Consider the following 22,640-nt stretch of genomic DNA (forward strand, 5'->3'; position numbering starts at 1 on the left):
TTGATGCCAACTGAAAATTTGAAACCAAGAAGCTTATTTTAAAAAACTAAAGATTACCTTACCATCTAGCCTGAGATACTATGTTCACTAATTTCATGAATAACAATAATGTAATCATGCTTTAATAGTATTTTATCATTTTTTAAAACATTTACAGTTTTCTTTTGTTTTTAAATCTAGCTACTTTTCGCTGTAGTTATTTAAGATTTTTTAGTCTTAAAGTTGAAAGCAGAATAATTCTTCTAAGCTGGCAGGAGTAAAAAGGGTGGGCAACATTTCACCTCATGTAACAAAACTTCATGAACTGCAGTCTTTATGTTTAGCCCATATAATTTGATATCTTCTGTTTATATGAAACTGGTTACAAATGCATGCCATTGTTATAAATCTCACACAAACAGTGGATTCCCCACCTATTGTTGTTGTTGTTGTTGTTGTTGTTGTTTTTAAATATGCTTGCTTATTTACGATATAAACTCCAGGGTGTAAACAGAGGTGAACTCCAGGAACTTGTAATAACATTATTCTTGGAATTTGTGCCAGGGTGTTCTCATATATTCCAGACTTATTTTGGTCTTATTTAGGCTAATCTCTTTTATTGGTGAGGAATAGTATTAAGATTCCAGTCTGCTTCTTTTAAAAAGATGATGAGTTAATATTGGTTAAGTCACTTAGAACCTGACAGATGGTAAGCTTATAAACATATTAAATATAGAGAAACTCGTGTCAAACTGTAAAGTGCAAAACTTTAGTTGCTCATTTTTCTAAAAAAAGCTTACATGAAATGACCAATATAAAAATGTAAGTAATATGTCTTAAGTTTGAGTTTAGTATCTTATGGAATATGAGTGAGGCTTTTTTTTTTCTTTTGTTTTGTCATTTGCATTAAAATTTTGGAGTTGTGTGTTACTGGTTTCATTTGAAAAATCTCATTATACTTTCATTTCTGTAATTGTTTACCCCTTTTTTGTTACGTGTTTTTCCCTAGCCATTCTTTGCCCCATACCTTTACACGCCAAGGTATTACCCTGGCGGCTCCCAACATCTCATCTCACGTCCATCAGTAAAAACGAGTTTGCCCAGAGATCAGAACAATGGCCTAGTAAGTATATAAAAGGGTAACGAAAATATTAATTTAATAATAAACATAGATAGCATTGGAGATTTGCTTATTTCCTTTACATAGTAAAAGAGTACAAGTTATTTTATACATAGTTTTAAGAAACATAACCTATTACTAACATAAAATGTATTTGTTTTCATTTCTGGTAAATGTCTATGGAAGGAAAACGACTAGCAGTCTCAGCAAATAAGTGTTGACTTGTTTATAACCAGAACTTTCTGGCTTGTAAATATAGTGTTTACTACCAAAACTTTTAAAACTAAGCCTTTACATTTGGTAATTTCTAATATCTTTGTAAAGAACATGTGTATACAGTACCTTTATAGTGTATATATATATTAGCACCATGATATAAAAAATAGAGGATGTATTGAAGGAAGAACATTTTAGTCAAATGACAGGAATTAAACAAGATAAGGGAAATTCTTCCAATGAGCTATTGAATCTAATAAGACATTTGTGCCCAAAATATTAGAGGTTCCTGATGATAAAAGTAATAATTTAAAAAAAGAAACTCTCTATTAATATATTTTTATAAATCAGAAGGCAAAAAGCTACAGCACTTACACTGCTGTTTATTTTGTAAAGTGTTGTGCAGGGAAGATCTGTTCACATAAACTGTTGAGTTTCAGTGTCATGTATTATTTTACCATCATGTTCATTTGTCTTCACAGTTTGGCTCCCCTCTTCCCCTTTTCACCCACACTCTCCTGTTTTGTGTTGTTAGGAAGTTATCAAGGAGGATGCTGCTGAGGGGCTTTCTTCACCCACAGACTCCTCGAGGGTAATGGAGTAGTCCTGTGGTGTGGATCGCTGGCATCTCATTGCTTCTGCCTCAGTAATGACTGTCTTAATTGTGATGATAGCAGCTCACTAACTCTGCATTTGTGGTGTGATGAGCAGCTAGTATAGAGTAGCTGAATGCTAATAATTATGGTTCATGAATTAATTAAAAAGCGGATGTTTAACTTCACTCATTTCCTCCTGCTTTTCCCCTTTTTCAATACATGGGATGGGTTTTTTTGATTCTCCAATAAGGAAGGGCTTTTTCTAGCAGCTGTCAGGGGTGTTCAGTTGGTAGTATTTGCTCCTTATTGTGAGCTCTAGCTTTGCCTTTGACTGTTTCTGTTAAGCCTGTAGTTGGTATTACACATGTGGAATATTTTAGAAAAGTATCCAGTGTTAGCCTTGAGACTACAAAAAGACACGAGCTAGATGATCTAGACCAAAAATGCATCTTTAGTAACTCAATCTTGGTGTCTACATTTAGTTAAGTCTTAGTCTGAGTTTTAGTGCAGTACTATAGTACTTTTCTTTACCTATATATTTGTTAAAATAAATTTTCCACTCCGTCTCAAAAAAAAAAATAAAAAAAAAAATAAAAAAAAAATAAATTTTCCAGATAAACAGATCATTCAGCATGTAAAAGAAATTATTTATTTATTTTTTGCCAACACCTTAAGGTAGGTTTCTTTAAAACAAAACAAAACAAACAAACAAACCTTGTAGAGGAAATCACTTCATAAATTACTGTATAAGTGGCTGGGCGCAGTGGTTCACACCTGTAATCCCAGCACTTTGGGAGGCTGAGGTGGGTGGATCACTTGAGGTCAGGAGTTCGAGACCAGCCTGGCCAACATGGTGAAACTCCGTCTCTACTAAAAAAAATACGAAAATTAGCCAAGCGTGTGGTGGGCACCTATAATCCCAGCTGCTTGGGAAGCCGAGGCAGGAGAATCGCTTGAACCTGGGAGGTAGAGGTTGCAGTGAGCTGAGATCACACTGCTGCACTCCAGCCTGGGCGACAAGAGCGAGACTTGGTCTCAAAAAAAAAAACTACTATATAAGGCTTCGTACTTAATAAGAAATAAGTTTGTAATGAGCTTTAAAATCTTCATTTAGAGCCCGGGCGACAGAGCAAGACTCTGTCTCAAAAAAAGAAAAAAAGAACCCAGTTTGTATTTTAACTTCAGTTGTTTTATTTATAGACTATGCTACACCCATGTAATATGGTCAGTTTAGCCTATAGCTGTGCTGAAATGTGGCATAGCAGTTAGAGTTAACATGGTGAAATATTGCATCCTAAGTTTATCTGTAATTTTTAACTTAAAACATGCAGTTTGGCAGGCAATAGGTTATTTTTTTTTAGATAGAGTTTCACTCTTTCGGTCAGGCTGGAATGCAGTGGTGCCATCTCTGCTCACTGCAGCCTCAGCCTCCCAGTTTCAAGTGATTCTCCTGCCTCAGCCTCCTGAGTTGCTGGGATTACAGGCACCCGCCACCATGCCTGGCTAATTTTTGTATTTTTGTAGTAGCGACGGGGTTTCACCTTGTTGGCCAGGCTGGTCTCAAACTCCTGACCTTGTGATCTGCCCACCTCGGCCTCCCAAAGTGCTGGGATTACAGGTGTGAGCCACCGTGCCCAACCAGCAATATTTTTTTAACTTTAATTTCCTTGGAGTTAATGTTAGTAAGATAGAAAAAGAGAACCGTTGTGCTTTCATTGAGAGATTGATTCTTTTAAAGTCATTAACGTTTCAGCTGAAGTGTTTAAGTGACTTCAGTTATCCGCAGTAAACTACAATAATGCTCTTTAGTGCTTATGGAATCTTTATGGGTCATCATCATTATATGCAAGAATGACCTTTAGTTTAGTCAGAGAGCCTTTAGCATATAGATTCATTGCATGCAATTCAATTCTCTGAGCTAAAATTCCTCAGCAAATTTTTGAAGAAAATCAGATACTGTGAAGAAGTTAATGGCCTTAATGACACAGACATGCTGACATAGTAGCTATTCCCATGCTCAAGAATGTAGACAAATACATGTCATTAAAAGGTGTCTAGTTTTTTTTAGGGACCAGTAAAGGAGCATTAGGCAAATTTTGAAATGAGTTTTTGGAGAAGGGGAAATCATGTGATTCGTGAGATGTGTTTAGAAGCTCAGCAAAGGTGCACTCTGCATATATTAGTGACTTTGTCTAGTAAAATAACCATATCATTTGCTTTTATTTTACTATGAAAAGATCACTTTATGATTAGTATAGCAAATAATAGATGCTTACTAAGCTTCCTTTGCTTTTAAGAAATTAACAATGACAATAGCATGTAAAATTTGTTTTGTTGAAGCCTAGAAAAAGTAAGTAGTCACTTAGTTCAATGTCAGATTGAAAGCTGTGGTGGAAAGGCAAAGAATCAGTACATGGGAACATTGCCAGAACTTCGTAGTTGGACCAACAGAGAGTACCTAATAGAAGAGTATGTAGCCCATCAAGCCCTGTAGCAGAAAACTGTTTCTGGACAATGGGACTTCCCGTTGGTCCCATCTCTGCTCAGTCAGCTGTCCCTGTACAAAGCTTGTAGAAAAGTCAAGAGCTACACAAACGTCTTTGGACAAATTGTCATGTCACAGGGTAATGTGTTAAGAAAGCCAGACCATGAGGGGTTAACCAGCTATGGTCTTTTCAAAATAGAGGTGATCCCTGTATATATATATGTGTGTGTGTGTGTGTGTGTGTATATATATATATATATATTTGCCATGAGGAACATCTGAATCACCTTTATAAATTAGATCCTTATAAAAATAATTGAGTTTTCTCACATTAAGGAACATTGTAGTGCTTATATACCTTGTGAAGTCCAGGCAGGGACTTCTCAGATAAATTATAGATATATCCAAGTGTTCCACAGAAGTGAAGATTTATATAAATAAAATATAATATAAATAATATATATAATAAAATATTTATATTAATATATAACATATTTATATTATATACTATATAAGAAATATATTAATATATTAATATAAAATATGTTAATATAAATATATTAATAATATAAATCCTCACTTCTGTGAAACATTTGGATATATCTATAAGCCTCCATACTAGCTTTTAAAAAATAATTGTATAATAGAGCAAAAATATATGCCAAATCTTATGAAACCAGGTTAAAAAATTAGTACTATATGCAAGACATGCTCCCCCGAATATTAGGGCTAGAAAGGAACAGTGTTTTTCAAACTTCCAAAGCATAGAAGCTGTTAGAAATGAACTCTTAATCAAAACTCCAGTTTATAAAACCAATAAACGCAGAATCCTGGCACCCACATTACACTTGCCTTCCCTCTTGAGGGTCCCCCAGGAGTGCTAGTCTCCACATGGCACAGATGGAATGTGTGAGACTTAACTTGAGGGACACAGGAAGGGGTGCCAGATTTGGAACTAGAATGCAGGAGACCGTGGCGCTCACCACCATGCTGGTGGCTCCGCCCCGTTCGTCCTGAGCATGACTTAGTCAGGTATTTGGTCTTTTGAGGTAAACAGACCCTGAGGATGAGCTCTTTGCCTTGGACACATTACTTCACACCTCTGATTCTCAGCTTTCTCACCAGGAAAAGCAGACCTGCCTCATAGGTCTGATTTAAGGATTAGTCAGCCTTAGCATACTTCAAGTACTTTATTATTATTATTATTATTATTATTATTATTATTACTACTACTGCTACTACTGCCCAAAGGCCAGAATCCATGGAGCTTTAAAGATGCAGAACTCAGACTGTTTTTGGTTAAATCATCTTTGTCTCAGTCATGGGAGTGGTGTACAAATACTCCAATCAATTTAGATTCACACAGACTTTTTAATCTGTTGATGCTTCTTAGGCCTAAAGGTGTTAATCGGTTTGTTTTCTTAGAATTTAAGAGAATTTCTAGGTTATTTGAATACTTCATACACTTTACAATTTTGAAAGCTTTCCAGGGATATTTTCATTGGTGCCTTTACCTTCTTTGAGTCCAGTTCCCACTAGGAAATGGCAACATTCACACCATTCTGTGACCCTGCCGAAGCGAAGGACCCAGTATTGAGGGCCTGTGTCCGGCCAGGTCTCCTCAGTGGCATGTTATTCTGTCATCTCAAAGAGTTGCTCTAAAAGCTCTGTGGTCTGGCTTAATTTAAGGTATGCTGCTCCTGGTGGTAACTGTTTCATTGAAAAGCGCATGTTCAAAGGAGCAATAAAGCATTTCTTCATTCTTTCATCTTTCCCTGAATTATTTTACAATGAGTACCACAGATGCTTGTGTGATCAATTCAACAAATATTTATTGAGTGTAAGAGGCGCTGTTCTCATGGGATACAGCAGTGAACAAAACTGATGAAAATCCTCCCTCACAGAGTGTGGACCTGAAGGCCACCAAAGGAATTATCAGTTCTATGAAGTCATTCTTTCTTGACCTCCTCAGCCACAGGGTTTACTGGTTACCTTTGGACAGCTTTATTTAGATGACTTTTATACCCTGTTGAGAAAGCATGACAATAATTAGCACAAAGTTTAATCATAAAGAATTTCAGAACTGCAAAGGCAGTGTTAACACAGTATCATGATCTCCAGTGTGCTGTTACCTTTACCTTTAGATGTTGATGAAAACTATTGAATGAAGATATTAAAACTGAAAGTCTTGGTTTTCATCAAACAGGATCCAGTCAGTGGAGTGACCAAGTAAAAAGTGAAAACAAGTCCCCATGGGAGGATTCCTGCAGCAATCCCTGCGCAGTCCCCATGTGGTGGCTCCTGCAGCAATCCTGCACTTTGGAAGGCTGAGGAAGGAGGATGACTTGAGCCCGAAAGTTCAAGACCAGCCTGGACAACATAGCAAGACCGTTACTTTAAAAAAAAAAAAAAATTAGCCGGGCAGGGCATGGTAGTGCACACCTGTAGTCCCCCTGCTTGAGAGGCTGAGGTGAGAGGATCAGTTTAGTGCCAAGATCACACCACTGCACCCTCAGCCTGGTGACAGAGCAGATCTTGTCTCAAAAAAAAAAAAGCGGGGCTCACCTGTAGAGAATTTTTATTTTTGCCACTGATTTAGAAGTTCAAGCTGTCTCTCATTGTTCAGGAGAAGACGTGGACAAGAAAGTTAAAGGTGCCATAGGTGGGGAGCCAAAGGCATTTCAGATTGTGTTTAGGCTTCAGGCTCAGGACAGGTGCTCCCTATCAGCTCTCAGTGACTTTGCACAGTAGCCTCAACCAGCTTTAACACCATTCACACTTTTAAAAGTGTCTTAGAAGTGAATTTGTACTATTCTGTTTGAATTTGGAAAAGTATTTGCCCATTTTTGCCTTTTATTAAAGTATAGTGAAAAATTGTCTTCACTTCCCACTTGAAAGTCTTTGTACCGGACTTCAACTCAAGAGAACTTTTTTTCCTAAACAATTTTCAGCTAAATTGATTGGGATATTTTCACAGAAATAATATTACAGTAAAGTTATGAAATCCTAGAGTACAGTTAAAAGTTTAAAAATAACAAAATTATGTTCATTGCAGTAGTTTAGTACTTGTGTTTTTATTTTGCTTTTTTCCATTTTGGTTTGTTTTTTTGAGACAGAGTCTCATTCTGTCACTCAGGCTGGACACAATCTCAGCTCACTGCAACCTCTGCCTCCTGGACTGAAGTGATTCTCCTGCCTCAGCGTCCCGAGTAGCTGGGACCCAGGCATGCGCCACCACACAATGAAAAATTAGCCCAGCTAATTTTTGTACTTTTAGTAGAAACAGGGTTTAACCATGTTGGCTAGGCTGGTCTTGATTGCCTGACCTCAAGGCATCCACCACCGTGGCCTCCTAAAGTGTTGGGATTCCAGGTGTGAGCCACCATACCCTGCCAGTACTTGTGTTTTTTAAAAGATTGCTCTTAAAATGTAGTGTTATGCCTAATCAGCCAACTTTGACCTAGTATTTCTTAAGTAGCTTGAAGAGTAAGTTACATTTTCCAACCATTTCTTAAGTAGCTTGAAGAGTAAGTTACGTTTTCCAACCAGGTTAATAATTTTGTGCTTTCTTTTGTGTTTTGGATGTCTTGTAGTAAACTGTAATTTCCTTAGCACTCCTATTTTGGTATTTTTGCAAATCTCTACAGACAACTTTTTAAAAACCTATTTATAATAAGGTCAATAGTGTAAACTAGAAAACAGGGTTTCCACGAAGTGCTCCAGATACTGAATATGTTAAAAGAAAGACATCGGATGTTAGGCTAGCAAAACCCTGCCGTTTAATGTGCTAAAAGAGTGTTGTAAATTAACTTTGGTACAAATTGCCAGTCATCTCTAGATCATTTTAAGCATTTTAAGAATATTTATCAGTCTAAGTACAGAAGAATAATTGCCAGCAGTGATTATTTGCTTTGGATTAGAGTTTTTAAAAATCCACCTCACTGAAATGGTTATGTTCATCACAGTTTGCAAGGGTTGTCTGTTTCTCGAGCTAGAAGCTCTTGGGGCCATTCTTATGAAATGATATTTAGCGCATCTATTGTGTGTCACATACCCAAAGAAGCAAAACTCAAATTTGAAAGTGTATTTCTGAACATGACCTATAGTGTGGCTAGATATTTTATGATCATGCGATAGTCTAAGTAACTAAACCTTCTTATTCAGTATTTTTAAGTTAATGTTAAACTTGCATATAGTAGGAATATTGACTTTCATAGCCAATTTGATGTACCTCATTTTCTTATTAAATGTATGACTCATGATTTATTCTTCCAATACAAAAAAATATAATTTTTTAAGAGTGTAATTGTAAGATGACCAAGCACACGTGAGTGGAATGCAGCTACTGTAGGTGGGGGTGTGTATGCATGCACGTGTGCTCCTTGCTGTGTGCTGCTGTCCGTGGTCTGTTCAGAGTGAAGGGGAAATAGGAGGAATGACCAAGCTCTGCCTGTGTGTATTAGACATTTATAGATGTGCATCGGATGCATTACTTTATGCTCTTGTCCTTCACTCTGTTTTATTCCTTCCTTAAAGCCATGTGACTCTGGGTTTAACAAACAGAGACAGGTACAGAAACTCTCAGTGAAATCTTACTTTTCTTATTAGACTACTAGAGGCAATCATTGGCGACTTCATGCTGGGCTGTCTATAAATCTGTGCTTGTTAAGGTGCCTTCTCTTTATTACTTGCTTCCAGCCATTGCATGGCACTCATTTCTGACTAATCAATTCTGTGCTTATTTAATACATTTACCAAAGATGATCATGTTTCAGAGTGTAGTTTTAATCTACTTAGAATACACAATGATATAGTTACCTCAAGGTCATTTCAGTGTTTTGATAGCTTTACTTTTACCTGGAGAAATTCTGATCTGTGTAAATTCTGAAGTTTATTTTTAACAGTTTAAACACACTAATATCTTCTGCATTCGGCTTTCTGAATTAGAAAATTTTTTCAACAAATTCTGATGTTAAAATCAATATGCTAAAATGGTCTATTCTTGACTTATAACAGATAATTGCAAGTAAGAATGCATGATAAACATTAAAATATTATCATCTGAACTAGTCTGTGTATTCTCAAAGTAATACGCTTAGTTTCTAGTAAGAATTTGCCTACTGAATTATTGAATATGCTTTTTGCCCTTTCCTTATCATTTTTGCACTCTTTCTCCTCCCTTTTATGAGATTTCTACCCCAAAATTATTGGTTGTAAGATTCTTGTGGTTTCAAAATAATTTTCTTATTTGTGATTATTTTAGAAAAGGTCTAGTAGGTAATTACCATTTCTTCTTTATTCAAAGAAGCATATTATAACACATTAATTGATAATTTAGCTCTTGTATAAAGCCCAACTTATTATAAGAGTCAGACTATAGTTTTGATGGAATTACGAATATCTTAATGTCCATGTGTCTTTCTTTTCTTATAAAGCTTTTAAAAGTAATTCAGAGGTAACATATATATTCTACATAATCCCCAATGAAGGATAAAATATGCTTTAAAGTAACTGATAAATTGTAAAAGTTGTAAAAAGATTGTGAAAGTAACATCGGGTAGAGCTTTTTGCTTTAAAGGAAGAGGGCAGTATCTTTATTGATGTGTCTCTGTTGCTGAATTCTCAGCTTCTCCATGGACATAAAATTCTCTTCATTATTTTACAATTTTCCCTCCAAAGCTGACAGTTAGTTTGATCCATGTCTATTATACTTGTCGTTTTTAGCACAATCAGAAGTAGAGAAATTTGGGGATTTTTGAAATAAAGTTTTTACTGTAAAATAATTTTAACCCTAAAGAAAAGATGCAAACAAATACTATTCTGTCAACGTAAACATCTTTCATAACTGTAGTATAATAATCAAAAGCAAAAATTAAAATTGGTCTAATACTATTAACTAAACTACAGACTTTATATGAATTTCAGTAACTTTTCCACAAATGTCATTTTTCTGGTCCAGGATTCAATTAAGTTGCATTTTATTTCTCCGTAGTCTGTTTTAATCTGTGACAGTTTCTTGATCTTTCCTTATCTTTCATGACCTTAATTAACACTTTTAAGGAATACTGGCTAATTATTTTGTGGAACGTCCCTCAATTTGGGTGTCTGATGTTTCCTCGTGATTAGAAGGGGACTGTATATTGCTAGAAAACTGCAGGAGTGATGCTATGCCCTTCCCAGTGCATCAGAGTCGAAGGTTCATAATGTCCATAAGCCTTCCCACCACTGATGCTAACCTTGGTCACTTGGTCAAGGTGGCATCTGCCAGGTTTCAGCACTGTAAAGTTTTATTGTTCCTTCTATAACTAGTAAATATCTTGGAGGAGATACTTTGAAACTCTGCAGATATCCTGTTTCTGCTTATACTTTTGCCCATTAATTTTCGCTTCCATCTGTGGATCATGTGTACACGCACTGTTACTGTGTTTGCCTAATGGTCATTTTCTGTTTTTCTCTTCTACATTTATTAATTGGAATTCTGCAAAGAAAAGCTGTCTCTGCTTCCTAATTAATTCACTTTTTTCAATTATTTAGTCATATTAGTATGGACTCATGGATATTTATTTTATCTGTGAGGCATAATCCAGTAAGATCATTAGTTATTTTGGCGATTAGACTATTTTTTGTGATTTTTTTGAAAACAAAAAATGTAAACAAGTGTAACTGTATCCAGAGCAAGGAGACTGTTTGAGGAATAAAAGCATTTGAAAGATAGGAAAGATAAATATGACTCAGCAATAAGAAGAAATGAAGGACTGGCATGTTACGACATGGTGGACCTTGAAAACATTGTTAAGTGAAAGAAGTTGGAAAAAGGAAAATAGGAAGTTATAAGACCTGATAATTTAGAGTTCTGGTTCAAGTTTACCACTAACTATTTGTTCTGTGACTTTGAAGTCCTAACTTTGACCAGGCTGATGCACCCTCTAAACCACAGTGGGCACAAGATGCATTTATCATTGACCACGGGCAGATGGTTTGTTAGCGTCCACATTCCGAAAATGTTCTACTTCTAAATAAATACTAGACTTATTTATTATTTTGACTTTCTTTTTAAATGAGAACAAATTTTAATAGATGGTATTTACTTTCACGTGTGTTAAGAATTAATACTGTTGTTTTATATTTACATGATAATTTAACAGATGCTAAAGGAAGTTTTAGATCCCTTGGATACAATATGATCAAGATCTGAAAACTTCAGCTCTTGTAACTATTGAGGTAGTCTGTAGAAACACTCACAGTTGCTTAATTGTCTAGTATAGGTACTTTTAAATTATTTTGTAGGTTTATTTTTTGTATTCATATAATATTGGCATCAGTAGTTTTCTGTCTTTTTGGATGTGTGTTTTTTTTTAACTTCTCTTCTTCCTCTTATTAAGCACAGCACCCTTCTCTCTTAAGGTTAGGCAGTAAACATTTGAGAAGTTGGCCTAGGCTTTGCTCATGAAATGTTCTGTTTTCTTAGGAAAACTGGTTTTGACCAGGCTGTATCAGCTGTAATGAAAGCTACTCATTAGGTTATAACAGTAACTAAATCTATTCCCTAATGGTATTTCCTTACCATGCTAAACACATTTGTTGTTTTTACCTTACTTCATGGTATAACTTAATGAGTTTTTCTCTGTCACATGACCTCATTATAGATGGCATTAAATGCTTATTCATACCTGTATTTGTCCTTGACTTCTCTAGGGGTCAGGCGCAGCCCCAGGCCCAGTGATATTACTGAATTCACTGAATGTGGATGCAGTATGTGAGAAGCTGAAACAAATAGAAGGGCTGGACCAGAGTATGCTGCCTCAGTATTGTGCCACGATCAAAAAGGTGAGGCAGCCACACACGGACCAGAGACAGCGCTGGGAGTGGAAGACAGGACTCTGTGGGTCATGTACAGTTTACCTACAGCTTCCCACACATGCATTCCCTGTTAAAATGAGAAAGCTCTAAATGGAAAACATAGTTCTTACTAGTTTGTATTCTAAAATTGCCCTGTTTTCTCTTATTTTATAAATGGATAAAATAAAGTAGCTGTCTCACCATGTTCTTTTTTAAATAACCTAATTCAAGTAAAGAATGCCTTGATGAGAAATACAGAGCTCCGAGGGATTCCCATTGGGATAAGCAGAACTCATCTTTCCAGTGGGGAACAGAAAACCTTTTGTGCTAAATTTTTTTCTAATTGTAATATTTGTTAGTGTGATTTAGTCATTATCAAAGTAAGCCACACTTGCCTCATTTTCTCCAAATTCTCATTTTCATGTCATGTAGGACTTAGGATCATGTCACATTTGATGAAACCTCATAGGTTTGGATTTGCAAGGTTAATGCATTTGCATAATTTTTTTTTTCTTCTAAGATCCTATTGCAATTCTAGCAGCTATCAGGAAGTTGGATAGAGATGCCTGAGATTTGGGGAAGGTTTTAACGAAGTCATTATAGTAGATATTTCACTAAGGTGTACTTTTTATATCAGAGTACCATGTAATAAAGTAGAACATTAATAACCAGCCTCTAATATTTATATACTTGAAAGAATGACATCTGAGAGAAGTTTTTAAAAGAATTATGAGCATATGTAGACACCATTTTACTCAGCCACTTTTAGAAAGGTTTCAGATAATGTCAGTTTCCTTACAGAGCTGGCTCGTGCTGGTCCCTGTTTGCATGAGTCAAACACCAGCTTTTCCATGGACAAGCCCCACTTTCTCCTCCAGGCAGCTGGTTGGTGTCAGGAAAGAGCAGGGTCTCCCACATGAGTCCTTTGTGATGATTTTGTTCCCGTCGAGGGAGTGGTTTTCTCCCCACTCAGCTCTTTGCTCCCAGGCCCTGGCTTTCTGAAGCCCCTCAGAGCCGCTGGCCTCCGTGCTGAGGGCTTCGTGGCATTGGTGCAGCAGGACCTCTGTCACAGACTTGCTGTGTATACTGTTTTCTTCAGGATTAACTTGGAAACTGAACATTCTACTGATTATAAACATAGCTATTTCATCAGTTTGCCCCAGTTAATAAAGTCAGGTTTTACATTTTATAAAAGCAGTAAGCTACCTATTATTAATAAAGAAAATGCTGTTGTTTCATTTAGGGGAAACTAGAATTACAGGGAACCAAAAGTGATAACTTCCTTTTTCATGATTTTTTTTTTCTTTGGGATGGAGTTCTGCCATGTCACCCAGGCTGGAGTGCAGTGGTGTGGTCATGGCTCACTGCAACCTCCGCCTCCCGGGTTCAAGCGGTCCTCCTCCCTCAGCCTCCCAAGCAGCTGGGACTACAGGCATGTGCCACCACTCCCAGCTAATTTTTGTAGTTTTAATAGAGATGGAATTTCACCATGTTGGCCAGCCTGGTCTCAAACTCCTGACTTTAGGTGTTCCACCCACCTCAGCCTCCCAAAGTTCTGGGATTACATGCATGAGCCACCGCGCTGGGCCTTGTAAATTTAATAGACTGGGAAATTAGTGGGTGGGCATTCTTCATATCTGTATCTAATATAACGGATAAACAAGTTCACCAGGCCTACTTCGTTTAGAACTTTATTAGTGACCAACACACTTATGAGGACAGATGTCTTTGTCCCCTCCCAGCAGCTTGTGTTCATGTTCATATTTTCTAAGATTAGAAAACAAAAACTAACAGTTTTGTTGTTGCTCATGACAGCATAGGTAGTTTTGGAAATAGTTAGGAGGGTTAGCCTTCGATTGGTTCCAGCAAATGCCTAAGACATTTGGGAAAATATGGAGTGGCTTATGTTGTTCAAATTTAGCTTGTTTATTGTATTATTATATGGGATGGTCAGCCTTTCTGGTCTCTAAAGAGTTTCTTAAAACTAAATATAAGCATACTTTGCAATCACTAGTAATTCAGAATATTTCATATTCTGTCTTTATATACCCATAATTGTTTTAATTTTTACTCAGGCAAACATAAATGGCCGTGTGTTAGCTCAGTGTAACATTGATGAACTGAAGAAAGAGATGAATATGAATTTTGGAGACTGGCACCTTTTCAGAAGCACAGTAAGATATTTATAACATTGTGATATTTACAACATTATTTTATTATAACATTCAAAATTATAACATTGTAGAAAACCAGTATCAATAAGTACTGGCCTAAACTGGTATTTTTTTCATATTTTTTTTAAATTTAAAAACTGTATCTTACACTTATATGCAGTTGTGTGTTGTGGAAAATACACACAGCAGCACTTGGCAGCCTTTGCCTTTTTGGGCATTTCACTCAGTGATTTGGGGAAGAGTCCGCCTGCCAGTTCTTCATGGTTTCACCTGCCCTAACTCTCATCAGGCTCCTCAAAGCCTTTGAGGCCTTGACCTTCAGCATTTGTCCTTATAAAGGGCTTGCATTGCCCAGGTTTAGCAAGAATCCTGTTAAGTCAGTTTACATGTGTGATCACCCTCGGTACTTGATCAAATGCCTCACCACCTCCCCGCCGCAGGTGATGTCTGCTCACCCTGGCCATCGGCGTACCCCAGAGTCCCCCACTCTTGCTGCCTCCCTTTGGTAATGTTCCATCCACGGTGCCCACCCTGCCCCTTGGTGGTAGATCCCCACTCATTCGCGCTTATTCTGAATTGAACTCCCTTCTGTAGTGAGACTGCTTTTCCCTGTTGCCATAGTTCTGAATAAAATCTGGATCTACTGCTCTACTCCTGGCCCCCTCTGGTTTTGACACATGCCAGCTGCATTTTGCTTTGTCTTAAGTTTTAAACAGGAGTAATAATTTAATGGACAAATTGCAGTGTAGTATATGTATGGTGGTTTCTACCATTGCTTCCTTTATTATTAATTAACATGAAAGATAAGCTGATGTGTAAAACATATTCACTAGAAATTCACTTACCAGAAGTATGCTTTCTCATTGCTGTTGCAGTAGCTTTATTTTTCTAAACTATTTCTAAAGCTTCCAAAATATGATTTGTTAGTGTAAATATTTACATTTTTCTTCTGTTAAGGTACTAGAAATGAGAAACGCAGAAAGCCAGGTGGTCCCTGAAGACCCACGTTTCCTCAGTGAGAGCAGCAGTGGCCCAGCCCCACACGGTGAACCTGCTCGCCGCACTTCCCACAATGAGCTGCCTCACACCGAGCTCTCCAGCCAGACGCCCTACACACTCAACTTCAGCTTCGAAGAGCTGAACACGCTTGGCCTGGACGAAGGTGCCCCTCGTCACAGTAATCTAAGTTGGCAGGTATTTATTGAATGGCATTTTTCGTATTATTGAAGAATAAGGGCACCGTTCAGTTCACTGAGATGATGTGGGCATTGAAACAGTCATTCAGAAAATGCTTACTAAATACCTAAGTGGACAAGAGACAAGATGGAGGGCTTCCTGTACTCAAGGAGCTGCATCCATCTGGAGAGGGGCAGTCAGTGAAAACAAAGAAAAAAGTAGCTCATGTAGACATTGATGAGAGCTGAGATTTCCATCAGGGTCACAGCATGCAGAGTCAGTAGGGACCGGGTTACTTGAGCTAGGGTGGTTAGCAAATTCAGCCTTTCCCAGGCGATTTTCCTGTTGCATTCAGTAACTGTTGGTTAAAGTACATCTTCATTGGAACACTGGCCACGTAGTGTCCCTTTGAGCACCATCCTTTGGTTTTCCAGGCCGCCTGCACACCCTTCCTGGATATTGGTTTCTTCTCATCTGGCATTAGATGTAGGCGCATTCTTCCTTTGGAGATTCTTAGAAGAGGGAGGCCAGGTGAGGGGTGGGGCAGGGACAGAGCAGAGTGAGAGATGCAGGAGGAGTAGGGGGAGTGAGGAGAGCGCGGCAGGAAAAGCAGAGCAGAGCACAGAGAACAACGGGAGGAGGCACAGTGGGAGGCAGCGAGGAACACCGAGTGGGCAGGGCAAGGCAGAGCAGCACTGAGGAGGAGCAGTGCCCTGGGGAAGGAAGAAAATGTCCTATTTCCTTGAGAAGGTCCCCAGCAAATTCACTTTGCTGCTTCTTTTTTGTTTTAGCTTTTGCTCTTGACCCTTCTTAAACTTTCTTGATTCTTCTCCTTCCGTTTCCCTCTTCTTTTTCCTCATCTGTACTTTTTGCTCCTTGTTTCTTAGCTATTCTGGGATCTGAAGCAATTTCTAATTCTAAAACTTCATATTGGAAATAAACTTGTAAAACTATTTTATTTTTCTGTTTACTAAGGCCCAACTATTGGCCTCATTGCATTTTGTATTTTATCAATGAAGTTGACTTTGGCCTTAAATGAAAGCTAAATGTTTGAAGTTATAAAAACAAGTGCTGTGGCCAAGCATGTGGCACATGCCCATAGTCCCAGCTGCTCAGGAGGCTGAGGCGGGAGGATCGCTTGAGTCCAGTAGTTTGAATGTAGCCTGGGCAACACAGCAAGATCCTGTCTCCTAAAAATAAAATGAAAACCAGAAACAAGTGCTAAGATTATTGGTTAATACAATGTTTAATTATACTTTTAAATATTAACAATAAATTGATTTTATTAAAATTTATAGAAAGCTTTCTAATAACAGCATTATTTATAAGGTCACAGCTTTTGCTAAACTGTGTTATGTAGAATTCTTTTAAAAGAATTTGATATTTTGATGACTTTTTAAATGGTTAGTGTACATATATATTTCCTAAGCTGATGTTTATGCCTTTTTTTTCTTATTTGAATTTTTAAATTATTTTTTTTCTGTCTTCACAGTCACAAACTCGCAGAACCCCAAGTCTTTCGAGTCTCAATTCCCAGGATTCCAGTATTGAAATTTCAAAGCTTACTGATAAGGTGCAGGCCGAGTATAGAGATGCCTATAGAGAATACATTGCTCAGATGTCCCAGTTAGAAGGGGGCCCAGGGTCTACAACCATTAGTGGCAGATCATCTCCACATAGCACATATTACATGGGTCAGAGTTCATCAGGGGGCTCTATTCATTCAAACCTAGAACAAGAAAAGGGGAAGGATAGTGAACCAAAGCCCGATGATGGGAGGAAGTCCTTTTTAATGAAGAGGGGAGATGTTATCGATTATTCATCATCAGGGGTTTCCACCAATGATGCCTCCCCCCTGGATCCTATCACTGAAGAAGATGAAAAATCAGATCAGTCAGGCAGTAAGCTTCTCCCAGGCAAGAAATCTTCTGAAAGGTCAAGCCTCTTCCAGACAGATTTGAAGCTTAAGGGAGGTGGGCTGCGCTATCAGAAACTCCCAAGTGACGAGGATGAATCTGGCACAGAAGAATCAGATAACACACCACTGCTCAAAGATGACAAAGACAGAAAAGCCGAAGGGAAAGTAGAGAGAGTGCCAAAGTCTCCGGAACACAGTGCTGAGCCGATTAGAACCTTCATTAAAGCCAAAGAGTATTTATCGGATGCCCTCCTTGACAAAAAGGATTCATCGGATTCAGGAGTGAGGTCCAATGAGAGTTCTCCCAATCACTCTCTGCACAATGAAGTGGCGGATGACTCCCAGCTTGAAAAGGCAAATCTCATAGAGCTGGAAGATGACAGTCACAGCGGAAAGCGAGGAATCCCACATAGCTTGAGTGGCCTGCAAGATCCAATTATAGCTCGGATGTCCATTTGTTCAGAAGACAAGAAAAGCCCTTCCGAATGCAGCCTGATAGCCAGCAGCCCTGAAGAAAACTGGCCTGCGTGCCAGAAAGCCTACAACCTGAACCGAACGCCCAGCACTGTGACTCTGAACAACAACAGTGCTCCAGCCAATAGAGCCAATCAAAATTTTGATGAGATGGAGGGAATTAGGGAGACTTCTCAAGTCATTTTGAGGCCTAGTTCCAGTCCCAACCCAACCACTATTCAGAATGAGAATCTAAAAGGCATGACACATAAGCGAAGCCAACGTTCAAGTTACACAAGGCTCTCCAAAGATCCTTCGGAGCTCCATGCAGCAGCCTCTTCTGAGAGCACAGGCTTTGGAGAAGAAAGAGAAAGCATTCTTTGAGAAAAACAAGCAAAGGAGAAGAGTATTACTGTACCCTTATGACAGAATTGTCCTGGATTTTGACTCCATCCACGCCCATCACCTTTCTACATTTCGCTGACAGATCAGTAACAGATGATGAGGCCGAGGTAGAAGAGACATCCGCAGTGTGACAGAGGGAGCGCGAGAAGCATGACTCATCAGCCAGCCTCTATTGTCTTTGTAATTAGAAGCTTCAGAACTCACTAATACCACTGTACCTTTCATTGGCGCATTACCCCATAAAACTTTTTGAGATGAGGTGAGATCTGGGTATAAAGATAGACCAGAAGTATTTTAAAGGGCTTAATTTGCCAAAAAGAAAAGTAAAAAGCTAGAGACCCTTTTTGCAGAACATTTGGTGCCCACACATTTGAGGGAAGATGTGGCTTTAGATGAAGCAGAAGCAAACCCTGCTCTTAGGGTCTCGTCTAGATGAGTGCACAGCCTATGACACTACAGGGAGAGGTCAGGAAACTGAGATCCAGCCTTCTGGGTGACACGGGCATTGTTTATCACAGAGGTTCTGAAGTTTAAGTAGCAAGTACATAATGAAGAGGGCTTTAAAAATTGCTGAGAAAGCGAGTCACCAGGGCTGGCAGTAGTGTAACGGGGCTGTCCTGAGCGGTTAGGAGAGTAGATGCTGGGAGGGCTGGTGACCTCCATGGGTTTATCTGTTGGAGACTCTTCTCTCCAAATCCCAGGCCTGGCTTCCAGCACCATCCAGCTGTGCCCAAGAAGCCACCCTGGTCCGTTCTCCAACTCTTTTAAATGGTGCCCAACTTTTCTAAGTGAGCTTAGCAATGAGAAGAAAAAAAAAACATGAATTCTTTATCTGGAAAATCAGGGAAACATGGGTAATAATAGGCACTAATAAATATTTATAGATGAGTGAATGAGGAAATAATTACATCAGAAAGGTCAGTGACAATTGATAAATGACAAGGAAATATTTAATTAGGTAAAACTAAATCATTGCTCTCTATTCTAGGATAGACTTTATCTACTTCGTCTGTTCCTAAGTCAGCATGTTAATTCTGGGGGAGGATCATAAGAAAGGAAATACTTTTTAAAAAAGAGTCTAAAAACATGTAACAAAGCAAGGATAAAATTATATATATATATATACACACATATATATATATATGTGGTGTGACTGTAAAACTGTACTTTCCATTAATTATTAGTGGAGTTAAGAGAATGATCACATTGAAGTACTGTGTGGACTAGAAATGTGCCCTGTCATCATGCAATGAAATGTTATCGTTTTAACATAGCTCATTTATGTAGAATGAATTCTGGCGGTTTACCCCACGTCACAGTTAGGACAGTAGATGGTGAGATCGCAGATGCACGATTATCTAGATTCCGTGTTACATTTTCAATGTTTATCACTCAGTGGATTTTTATTAATATGCTGATTAAGTTATTTACTTGGCCAGTCATTGTGCTAAATAGTTGCTCTTTTGTGTTTCATTGCCGTGATGTTTGAGTGTAATCTAGCATTTTAATACAGTGTTTATTTTGCATGATCTTTAACAAACGTGTTAAGCAATTTTAAAAAGGCAGGATGTTGTTGACATTATACACTGAAGTCTTAACATTTTAATATTTATAGTGCTTATTAGTTTGCAAAGTTGTATACTTAGGAATTATTTCAGAGACAATGTTTTCTTTTTCAGGTGAGTAGTTGCCGCGTAATATCATTGGATACATTCTTTATACTGTTTGTGAAATTAATACTAGCATATTAAGTGTATAAATAGATTTAGAAAACAATAAAAAATTGCATGCTATTCTGACTCATGAATTTTTATTCACTATGATGATTCACATTTTGATTAAAAATAAAAGTAGTTTGTGTGTTTGTTTTGTCACATGTCTGAAGTTTGTTAAAGACTTTCAGGTTCATGTACAGTCATGCAGTTGGCAGAAGTGTTCTGAACTGCTCCCAACTAGTCTTTGTAAGGGAATGTGACTTGTAAGTCCCAGTGCCTCAGTGGTGCTTTATGAAGCGTTCATGCCCACAGCATGCTAGTGCCCAGCAGCGCTGTGCAGTGCGTTCCTGTAGATAGAAGAGGTAGGTTATCCAGATCCTGGAGGATATCAGTTTATTCCATGAACTTCCTGAAAAAGTTTGCTTTTTCATACTGATCCCAAAATTGACAAACCAGATGAGTTACTGAGTCATACACCGTCTCCCTTGAACCTGTGTGTCTATGTGTGTGTATCTGTTCATAGCTCAGTCTGATTCTCATTTATGCAAAACTCTACTTTAAATTAGGTGAAAAATGATAGAAAAAGAAATTGGTGCTCTAATCTTTCCCTTATATTCTATGTCATTTAGAGTCCTGTGGGGGTTTTTTTGTGTGGTTTTGTTTGTTTGTTTGAGGCAGGCTCTCTGTCATCTAGGCTGAGTGTAGTGGTGCCATCATGGCTCACTGCAGCCTCGACCTCCTGGGCCTAAGCTGTCTCCCAGCTCAGCCTCCTGCGTAGCTGGGACTATAGGCACGCACCACCACACCTGGCTGATCTTCCATTTTTTGAGGAGATGCAGCCTTGCTATGTTGCCCAGGTTGGTCTTGAGCTCCTGGATACAAGCAATCCTCCCTCCTCGGCCTCCCAAAGGCCTGGGATTATAGGCATGAGCCACCATGCCCAGCCGAGTCTTGTGTTTTATATACCATTTTGCCTTCAGTGTAAGCCACAGACAGTTCTGATAATGTAGCAAATAATAAGCCAGATATATTCACTGTGGCCTTATGGAGTGCTGTCTGTGAGTACAGGCTTTCTGCAGGAGAAGACTGGAGATAAAAAGAAGCTGTTGATCTCTTTCAGTTGAAATAACTTCCACAGTGCTGGGTATTTAGGGATCAGCTCTCCAACACTGGGAAATTTAAGCATTCATAATAACATTTTCAATATGAAAAGGAAATTTTTTTTCCCTTTTATGTGTTTCCTTTAATATGTGTAAGTGTTTTATTTTACTTACATAGGTTTATATAGTGGTCAGAATAATTTTGATTGCCTAGCCAACTAATTTTAAATGAAACTTACTTGCGAAAATGCTAATCTCGAGACCTCTTTAGACCATTTGCATGTTGAGTGCTGCAGTAAAATATATTTGTAATTATCCTTTTTTTTTGCTTACAAATACTAACCATTAGAAGATATTTTTTGAATGAAAGTAGATCTTACGGGTAAAATACTAAATTTAAAAGGTGATTTTTAGTTACACCCGGAATTCTCAGCCTATTTAGAAGTATCCCATAGTTTAAAAATCCAGGAATCTCTGAATTCCTGGCTAACTCCTGAGTAAAATCAACCTATCTGCCAGGAAAAGCACTAGAACGCACTGTGCCCCTTCATGGGCGAGTGACTTGAGGGAATCCATGGGTAAAAGGGAAGGTGCCGTAAGTTAGCTTCTTTGGCCAGCACTCCAGACTGAGCATCGAGGCTCCTTTATTCCCACCTTCTCTTCCAGACGCACGCCGACACTGGGCAGAAGGGAAGAAACCAGTGGGGATACTGTTCTCTTGCAGGGGCAGCATGAGCAGACCCAGGTGGGCTCTCTGAGACTATTGCGTTTTGAATTTCCAGACTGTGGTACTCCCTATCCTTCCCTATCTCAGAATTCTAAGCATAGGCCATAATTATGCAACTGAATTGAAAAATAGAAACATACAGGCAACAGCCAGCACTGGATAGTTTTTTAATGGCTTATCACAAAGGTTGAGAATCCCTGGTTGAGACTGATTAAATAGAGAATTTACAATCTTACATAATTTTAAACCCTTTCATGCCTAGGAAGAAAATGCTGGCCTTGAGATAGATAGCTCTTCAGAGGATCCAGATTAAACTAAGGTAGGTAAAAAAAATTAGTTTTCAAAGTCAGCTACAGTCATATGCCACGTTAGGATGTTTTGGCCAACAAGGGACCACATGTATAGTGGGCCCATAAGATTCTAATACTGTATTTTTACTGTCCCTTTTCTATGTTTAGACATGCAGATAGCATGGTGACAGTTGCCTGCAGTATTGGGTACCATGCTGTACAGGCGTGTAGCTAAGAGCTGGCCTTGGCACACAGCCTAGGTGTGTTGTAGGTGCCACCATCTAGGTCTGTTTAAGTGTGCTCTGTGATGTTCCCACGACAAAATCGTGCACCAGCACGTTTCTCAGAATGTATCCCTGTCGTCAGGTGATGCATGGCTGTAATTGTAAGCCAGCTGTTAAAAAAGTTCTTGCCAATTAGAGAATTTATATTCTCACCACTTTAACA

General features: G+C 38.3%; 1 protein-coding gene across 46 annotated transcripts in view; it reads left to right on the forward strand.

Annotated features, from left to right (window-relative positions):
• KIDINS220 (kinase D interacting substrate 220) overlaps nucleotides 1-22,640 on the forward strand; it is a 117,680-nt gene that overhangs the window by 89,841 nt on the left and 5,199 nt on the right. For 13 of the 46 annotated variants that reach the window (XM_065527448.1, XM_074012393.1, XM_074012390.1 and 10 more), the window contains 6 exons: nucleotides 989-1,102; nucleotides 1,851-1,907; nucleotides 12,092-12,223; nucleotides 14,311-14,409; nucleotides 15,367-15,603; nucleotides 17,078-20,154. In XM_065527448.1, coding sequence (XP_065383520.1) covers nucleotides 989-1,102; nucleotides 1,851-1,907; nucleotides 12,092-12,223; nucleotides 14,311-14,409; nucleotides 15,367-15,603; nucleotides 17,078-18,340 — 1,902 coding nt within the window. In that variant the 3' untranslated portion in view covers nucleotides 18,341-20,154. Of the gene's footprint in view, nucleotides 1-988; nucleotides 1,103-1,850; nucleotides 1,908-12,091; nucleotides 12,224-14,310; nucleotides 14,410-15,366; nucleotides 15,604-17,077; nucleotides 20,155-22,165; nucleotides 22,223-22,640 lie in introns of those variants that run through there. The other 33 variants (XM_045369842.3, XM_045369843.3, XM_074012411.1 and 30 more) reach the window with 5 other exon arrangements.

The sequence above is a fragment of the Macaca fascicularis genome, chromosome 13, assembly GCF_037993035.2.
Source record: "Macaca fascicularis isolate 582-1 chromosome 13, T2T-MFA8v1.1".
Taxonomy (NCBI): Eukaryota; Metazoa; Chordata; class Mammalia; order Primates; family Cercopithecidae; genus Macaca; species Macaca fascicularis.